The following is a 9,168-nucleotide window of genomic DNA, read 5'->3' as shown; positions in this document are numbered from 1 at the left end:
CCTCTGATGAGGAACTTCAGGACTCCCTCCTTCTTCGCCTGCCTCGAAGGCTGACTGGTGGGGGAGAGACTGCAGGGAGCGAGGCGGACTGTGCGGTGATGCCCACAACTCCGATCTGCATGGCACGATCCTCCGGGATCATGACCAACGGGGACTTGGACTGCACTGAGACCCCTGGCTCCGACTGGTTCATGGCATATCTAACCACGTTCTCGAAGCGCAGCGGTCTCAGCATCCTCATCTCCGCCCGCGAGATCGGATCATTTAGGCCACCATTGAAAATCACCGTAAGCTCCGCCTCACCAAAAGCCATCTCCTATGCAGCCTCCAGGAACCTCTCGGTGTACTCCACCATGTCAGCCTCACCCTGATGGATGCTACAAAGGAGGTGAGCCTGGCGAGATCGGAGGACGTCCATGGTGCTGCCTGCTGGGTTCAGCTGTGGCTGGTGTATTCTGTCAAGGCTGGCGTGGAAAGAACCCAATTGCAGGCAGGCAGTGAAGGGGTTAATGCAAAACAAGACTTTAATAATTCAAAACAAAACACCCACAATGGGGAAAAAACGGATACGGAAACAAAACAAGGATACAAACAAAAGTCTTCCCACGATGGGGCAAAACTAGAAAAAATAACAAAACAAACTCACGATACAAACGTCCAGGGGCAGGGAAAGGAAAACCAAAAAAGCAAACAAGACAAGGTCACTAACTAGGCACAGCAAACGACGAGGAACACTTCACAGGCACATACACATGCAACACACCAGCACAGGACAAAGAAACATGAGGGCATTAAATAGGAGAGACAAACGAAGGATAACGAGCGAGGGCAGGTGTGAAACATAAGACACGGCAGGGAGACAATACAGGAAACGAGAGGGGCGGGGCCAATGACGAGACACTGGAGAGAACGCATATTATTGTCAAAAGGACAATAATATGTTTCTCTCCACACATAACCAAAGACTTTGTCATGGCTCTGCTACAGGACCAAGAAAAACATGACTAAATGAAGCAGAGCCATGACACTGAAGTCCAGGGAACCCAGCAATAACAAAATCCTTTATAAAGCTGACATTTCCCATTGACACAATGTGTCCTTGGAACAATATTACAGTTCTGTATGTACACAATATTACCACTTATACAATTTGGATGCAAAGGAAAATATGTTTTTGATATTGTAATCCATCAAAATCTGCATCCAAATCCAGATGGTTAAAGAAGTTAATAGGAGGGCTTGCGTACCCCTTTCACACGGAACCAAGATTTGTTCAGGTTACCACTTTTTATATAGATCAATGAACATTCAAAATAGCATGACGTAAAACAAAACAAAGTCTCCCAAGGTAATTACAGCAGTTCTTTTCCTGTAAAATCAAGATGTAATTTAACCATTTCTAATACAGAGCGAAGAGGGGAGACCTGTCACACCTTTTACTCCAGTGAAAATTTCACTGATTAGGTTAGTTTTTAAAGTACAGTTTTGTGTATATTTACGAAAGTGCTACCAGGGGCCCGTTTCAGAAAGGAGGTTTAATGAAAACTCTGAGTAAATTAACCCTGAAATGAGGGAAACTCTTTTTTTTTTCCGTATCAGAATGTGAGGTATGTCAAACCCGAGAAAGCGGGGTAACTCAAGCCCGTTTCTAAAGGAGAGGTAACTTATACTCAGAGTCAGTAACCATAGTAACTTACTCTGTGAACCTAACCTGGTCGGGAGCAGGTTTTCTTTGTTAAACCCGGAGTTTATTTCGATCTCCTCCCCCTTTTAAAACGCAAGTGGTGTAACTCATTCATTCATTCATTAATACAGTTATTCATGGCACACATTTTAGAGACCATCTCAGTGACTTATATGTCATATGTGCTTATATAGAGGATTCATGAAGAGGCTGCATTAATTCATTGGGATGTACTTTGATTTCAGGAGAGCAATTTAGGATCCGAGTGGAATTTTGTCATTTCCCTGTGCATTTTTATTAAAACTGTACCGTTCTTCTTTACAGTGAATGAGATATATCAAAATATATCTCATCCCTCCTTACATCAATAACATCAGCCACCTTACGTGTATTACATCAGAGCGTATTTTTCTATGGACGATGAGAAATGACTTAATAAAGTATATAATAAAGTGCATGAATAAAGAAATTAATAAATACAGACATACATACATGAAGCGACACAGGTAATAAACAAGTCACTTTGATGTGCAGCCATTCCAACTGAAATCTGCTCAGAGCAGGGTTTGAATCGGCGATCAGTCTAATTTTGCACGAGAGTCTGACGCCCTACAGGTGTCCACTACACCATGACGTGGTTTTAAAAAAAATAAAAAACTTGCAATACGTCATTGTGTTTTCTGAATGCCCTCTCAAGAGATGTATTAGAGGATATATATGTTTGTATGATTCAAATGACATTCAATGATCACTGCTGCATGACAGAATACATAAAGCACAGCGGAGTCATTTAAAGCAGCTCATGAAGCTTTGAAGAACCTTATGCAGTTTTGTATGCAAATTTCTATAAAGTTACATTTCCAGGATGTAGTTTTTTCTCAGTTTTCTTATTCTTGTCATTTCTATTTTCAGCTTGGGCAGAACATCAAACGCAAGGTTACCATGAATGCCATAAATACCAGCGTTTCCCTCAATATGTCGATTGTGCGTCCTGAATATTTTTTCATCACTGGACTCACAGGTATCCAATACAGCCGCTATTTCTATATGTTTTTATTTTGTACTTACGTCATTGCTGTGATTGGGAATTCTGCAGTGCTTCTCCTCGTAGCTGTTGAACGGAGTCTGCACAGCCCAAAGTACATTGGTGTGTTTAATTTGGCTTTGGCTGACTTTGGTGAAGCTAATGCATTGATTCCTAACATGATGAAGACTTTTCTTTTTGACTCACAGTACATCTCTTATAATGCTTGTTTGGCAAACATGTTTTTTGTTTTCTTCTTTAGTACGATGCAGTCTAGCACTCTTGTTGTTCTGGCATACGATCGCTTCATTGCAATTTGTTTACCACTCAGATATCATGCCATTGTGACTAACACCATCATGTGTTTCATTTTTTCAGCGATATGGGCATTTAATGCATTTATGGTAGGCACGTTAGTGTTGTTGATCAACCGCATTTCATTCTGTAAAACTAATGTTGTACAAAGTTTCTTTTGTGATCATGGGCCTGTGTATAAGTTGTCATGCAATGACAGAACCGTTAATGCTGTTTTAGCAGTATTTAACATGTGTTTATACCTTATAGTACCATTGATTCTTATAGTGCTGTCATATATATGTATTTTGTTTGCCTTAAGTAAAGTCACAACTTGGGAAGGACGTTTAAAAGCTCTGAAGACCTGTGTTACACACCTGCTGTTGGTGGCATCTCTTTTTCTTCCAATTTTATGCATTTATCTTTTTGCTTCAACAACCACTCTCTCTCCCAATGCCAGGGTCATCAGCTCATCATTTTCATATGCTATTCCACCAATGATAAATCCCATCATTTATGTTTTAAACACCGCTGAAATTAAAGACTTCATTAGAAAAATCTTTAAAAACAGGTCTAGACCAACTTGAGGTTATTCAAACTCACTGTATTGTATTTTGTTCCTTGTGCCTTTTAAAGCATGGAGGATGTATTCTTAATAGAAAATAAACTGGATAACATTCACTAAAGTGAATGGATCAATAGACTAATGTAAGATGTTTATGTGTAGGGTAGGAACAATAATGATATGCTCTATATTTATTGATTCAGTCATTTATACAGCTCTGATAAAAACAGTACATATATTTACATTCAATGCGGCTTATTTTGAAGTGTGTATATTGTTCTGTTTGTATCATACTTTGTTGCATTTACGTTTTCTGTTGGTCTGTTCTTCTACCTATACAACACCTATTCCAAAATGTATAGTTTAATCACAGCCGAAGTAGAACAGACAATTTGTAAAATGGTTGTGAGGAGAACTATACCAAATACTGTATGAAATACTGTTGAAAATGAATGATGTTTGTTTGTTTTAATTATTGGAAAGTAAAAGGCATGCAAACCTTGTACCTATTGAATCAAGTATATAATTTAAAAAAAAAGAAATCAAAATAATATAATGAAATAAGATGCTAATTTGTTTTTTTTCTAAACAGAACAGGAGACTTTAATTTTGCCGGGAGATTTGCCAGGACAGAATGAATTGTGAAAAGACTAGTTTGAATGAAGTTTAAATAACTTTATGTGATTAAATAAATGCCAATAATTGGGTTTCATTTTCATAAACTTTCATAAACAACCAAGTCCCATGGCAAAAGCTTAACTATTTATGAGGTGGCTAATTTTGGCTAATTTGTGTGAATTCGTATGATCTCATTCGTACATTTTAGTATGACTGGCTCTCAAGCCAGTGACTTTAGGTTTAGGAGCAGGGTTAGAGGCGGGCTTCAGTATTGCTTTTTTTCTAGTAATCAGACATTTTTGTACAATTCACAACGTACAAGTTCATATGTATAGCCACCTAGTAAAATAGTTACAAATTTTACTATAGTCTTTTACTGCAATCTAATAGGTGAAATCAAGTAAATGTCAAATAAATTTCATTTAATGATTAAATACTGCATGGGCAAAGTAATTAATGTACAGTAATTATATTCCTCTTTAAATTAGTTTTCTACTTATTTTTTATATTTTTGTCACATTTGTCATCAATTAAGTAGCCATTTCTAATACAGACCAACAATAAAATTAATGAATAAATAATTTATTATTTATTTATTTAGGGGAAACCCAAATGTAGAAAAGTTCCCTTTCTGTCGGTCTCTCGACGTTGTGTCGAGACAGAATGGGGTTTGAACTTGAGATCTCTGTTCATACTTTTAAAAGGTCAATGAACTTGACGAATTGCATGTGCATGCCAGTCTCCGCCCCATACATACGGGTATAAAGGAAGACTGCGTGCCCATTCATTCAGCGTGCTCATCTATCTTCGAGAATTCCTGTTGGTGCTGAAACAACTGGACGAGGGAAGATACGACCCAGCGGTCATGCAGGAACTCTGCACCACCACCAACTTCGCTCTCCGTGCGACAAAGGTGACGCCGCACGCCCTGGGTCGTACGATGTCTACACTCGTGGTCCAAGACACCGAAGCACAGGGAGACCAAGGACATTGGGCAAGACTCCCTGTAAAGACAGCCATTCTGCCAGCCACAGAACCTCCCATCCATTGACGGTGATGCAGATGGCTCCCCTAGTCCCTATGTCGCGGAGTCTGGGGTCTTGGTTAGAGCTCCCCAACCCGTCGCGTTGGCTCGTGAGGATGTTCCCTCTCTGCTACGCAATCCAGTTCGCCAGACACCCACCCAAGTTTCGGGGCATCTTGTTTACCTCTGTTCAAGGCGAGAATGCTTCGGGCTGAGGTCGCCACCTTTCTGGCGAGGGATGTGATCAACCCCGTCCCCCCAGCCGAGATGTCTTTGAGGTTCTACAGCCCCTACTTCATCGTCCCCAAGAAAGGTGGGGGGTTGTGCCCCCTCCTGGATCTGCGCACTCTGAACAAGGCCTCTCACAGGTTGCTGTTCAGAATGTTGAAGCAGAAGCGCATCATTACGTCGATTCGGAATCAGGATTGGTTCGTGGCTATCGACCTGAAGGACAAGTACTTTCATGTCTCGATTCTCCCTCATCACCGGCCATTCCTTTGGTTTGCTTTCAAGGGCCGGCATATCAGTACAAGGTCCTGCCCTTAGGTCTGACCCTGTCTCCTCGCGTCTTTACCAAGGTCGCGGAGGCTGCCCTCGCTCCCCTCGACCTGGTCATCAAGTTCCTGAGGGGTGTAGGCTGAATCCTCCTAGACCGCGCTCTGTATCCTTCTTATGTAGCCGATCTCAGCCCGTGTCTTACACAGTACCAACAAGTAAGACCAGCAGCCGGCTGGGCGTACGCCTGCCAAGCGCGTTCTGCCCTTCTCTAGATGAGCCAGTGCGCTATCTCAGCTTCCCTACTTCCCCCCACCGGGGTGAAGTACAGGCATTCCATCCATCACTAAGCACTCCTTCTGGTTTACAATCCGGGCGGAACGCATTTATACCAAGCTGAGTATAGGAATATAGGAAGTTATCCCTCAGAAGGTACCTATACCCGAGCTAGTGCTCCATGCGTAGTGACTCCCCCCTGGGACGTCCCCGTCTGATGTTTCCTCACTCTACGGTTCCCTTGTTGGTAAACCTGTGACCTCCCCCCGTTGGACTCTCGACCTCTTCTGTGCACCCCTCGATTGGGGCCCCGCACACCTATATCCCCACTGGTGAGACCGTGTAGGTATTTCCACGTGCTTACCTCCATGCGACAGGATGTGGTTTCCATAGCGCACCTCCTCAGGTGAGGGAGTAGTGCTTCCCAGTGTCCCTTACGGTGCCGGGGGTTATCTTGTCTTTAGAGTAGGAAGGCCAACGCCTGTGACGGCCAATGGTAAGAGCCTCTCGTCATGATGTTTAATTAACAAAGTTCGGGAGGAGATGGAGCATATAATCAGCCAGGCTGGTCTACCATCAGTAATCACTGCATCTACCCAGCATCTAATCAGCCCAGCTGGTCTACCATCAGCAATCACTGCGTCTACCCTATCAACTCAAGCAAGCACTCTTATAAATAGGGAAACCATCTTACCTGCTTCATCTCTTCAGATCAGCATCCCTCCTCCACCCCTGATCCCCTCACAAAGATCATTCTCCCGCAGGACCCCAGGGGGTGTGCTCTGGGCTCGAGCCGGTTCCGAGCTCGGCGCACTTGCCCTGGCCAGGGTAGAGTGCTTCGAGTTCAGATAGATCCGGCAGGCTCGGAGCCCGCTCCCTGGACAGCACGCCAAATACGCATAAACCTTCATACCCATGCTCTATCATTATTATCCCTGCAACATCGCTGTTATCTGCGCAGGTGAACTCGTGAAGTTGACACTCTCAAGCTGACGCCTTACTACATCAGTGGAAGGTCACGATTCGCGGTAGCGCTCACCCGTGACACGGCCAGGCCGGTCAGTGTGGCTCCACTAGCACCGTGTCGTTTCTTATAGAGACCCCATTCTGTCTCGACACAGCGTTGAGAGACCGACAGAAAGGGAATGTCTTGGTTACGACTGTGACCTCTGTTCCCTGATGGAGGGAACGAGACGTTGTGGCCATTATGCCACAACGCTTCGCCATTCGCTGCAGCGACCGGGAGATGCCTCCCAGGTTCCTTAGCACAAAGCTGAATGAATGGCCACATGCCATTCATCAAGTTCATTGGCCTTTTAAAAGTAAGATCAGAGATGATAGGTTCTCAAGTTCAAACCCCATTCTGTCACGACACATGTTTCATATCCTGCAAATACGTTCCTCAAAAATGTAGCAATAAAAGTAGGGGAGACCAGGGCTGCCCTATTTTACTGGTTAGGCTAACTTTTTAAAGTACAGTTTTGTGTAGGCATGTATTGTTTATTTATGAAAGGGCAGTGAAATTCAGGCCGATCCATCCTCAAAACCTCTTTTGCATCTTTTGGAGTGTAGATCTACTGCACTACATTTGACAATGTTTTATCTGCAATAAGTTTCAAAAGAGTTTATTGTAGATAATATCAATAACTATCAATAAATAATAATGGTTCCTGCTCAACTCATCAGTGTTGTTGTTGTTGTTGTTGTTAACTAAAAATATATAGAAATATTTTATGATGAAACTTTCTTAGAGGTATGGTATACATTGTTTAGAGGCTGTTATTCAAACTACTGTAGTGACCAAAGCATACTGCTGGTAGAAAAATAAAACATGCATTACATCATTGTGTTTTCTGAATGCCCTCTCAAGAGATGTATCAAAGGATATATATGTTTCATTTAGATATATATGTGTCATTTAGATTCAAATGACATTCAGGGATCACTGCTGCATGACAGAATAAGGAAAGCACAGCTGAGTCATTTAAAGAAGCTCACAAACTGTTGCTGTTATTGGTTATTCAGTTTCTTTAGGTTTATGTTTATGCACACAGGTCTGTGTTTCAAATATTATGGAGTTTTGTATGCACATTTCTATTTCTACATATACATGTATATATATTCCAGGATTTTTATTTTTTCTCACATTTTTTAAATTTCATACAGTTCATCTTATTCTCATCATTTCTATTTTCAGCTTGGGCAGAACATCAAACAAGGTCACCATGAATGCCATAAATAGCAGTGTTGCCCATAATATCTCAGTTGTGCGTCCTGAATATTTTTTTATCACTGGACTTACAGGTATCCAATACAGCCGCTATTATTATATTTTCTTATTTTGCATTTATTTTATTGCTGTAATTGGGAATTCTGCAGTGCTTCTCCTCATAGCTGTTGAACGGAGTCTGCACAGCCCAAAGTACATTGGTGTGTTTAATTTGGCTTTGGCTGACATTGGTGAAGCTAATGCATTGATTCCTAACATGATGAAGACTTTTCTTTTTGACTCACAGTACATCTCTTATAATGCTTGTTTGGCAAACATGTTTTTTGTTTTCTTCTTTTCTATGATGCAGTCTAGCACTCTTGTTGTTCTTGCATACGATCGCTTCATTGCAATTTGTTTACCACTCAGATATCATGCCATTGTGACTAACACCATCATGTGTTTCATTTTTTCAGCGATATGGGCATTTAATGCTTTTATGATGGCCCTGATTGTGTCTCTTATCAGCCGCCTTTCATTCTGTAAATCTAATGTAATACAAAGTTTTTTTTGTGATCATGGACCCATGTATAGGATGGCATGTAATGACAATAGTATTAATTCTTTTTTAGCAAAACTTAACATGAGTTTATACCTTTTAGCACCATTGATTCTTATAGTGCTGTCATATATATGTATTTTGTTTGCCTTAAGTAAAGTCACAACTTGGGAAGGACGTTTAAAAGCTCTGAAGACCTGTGTTACACACCTGCTGTTGGTGGCATCTCTGTTTCTTCCTGTTACAGGCATTTATATTTATGCATTAATAAATTCTCCTTCTGCCAATGCAAGAGTCATCAGCGCATCTCTGGCATATGCTGTACCACCAATGTTAAATCCTATCATTTATGTTTTAAACACAGCTGAAATTAAAGACTTAATTAGAAAAGTGTTTAAAAACAAGTCTGGACCAATGTGA

The 9,168-nt window shown here is 41.5% G+C and overlaps 2 protein-coding genes across 2 annotated transcripts; both read left to right on the top strand.

Moving 5' to 3' along the window:
* The first annotated feature begins 2,617 nt into the window (after positions 1–2,617).
* On the top strand, positions 2,618–3,589 carry LOC130564984 (olfactory receptor 1M1-like). Its single transcript, XM_057351481.1, has one exon. The coding sequence runs from the start codon at positions 2,627–2,629 to the stop codon at positions 3,587–3,589; it is 963 nt and encodes a 320-aa protein (XP_057207464.1). The 5' UTR covers positions 2,618–2,626.
* A 4,616-nt stretch (positions 3,590–8,205) lies between these two features.
* LOC130564734 (olfactory receptor 52E8-like) lies at positions 8,206–9,168 on the top strand. Its single transcript, XM_057351086.1, has one exon. The coding sequence runs from the start codon at positions 8,206–8,208 to the stop codon at positions 9,166–9,168; it is 963 nt and encodes a 320-aa protein (XP_057207069.1).

Source organism: Triplophysa rosa, linkage group LG14, assembly GCF_024868665.1.
Source record: "Triplophysa rosa linkage group LG14, Trosa_1v2, whole genome shotgun sequence".
Lineage (NCBI taxonomy): Eukaryota > Metazoa > Chordata > Actinopteri > Cypriniformes > Nemacheilidae > Triplophysa > Triplophysa rosa.
The sequence above is the reverse complement of the archived record's forward strand: the minus strand, read 5'-3'. Positions and strand labels throughout refer to the sequence as shown.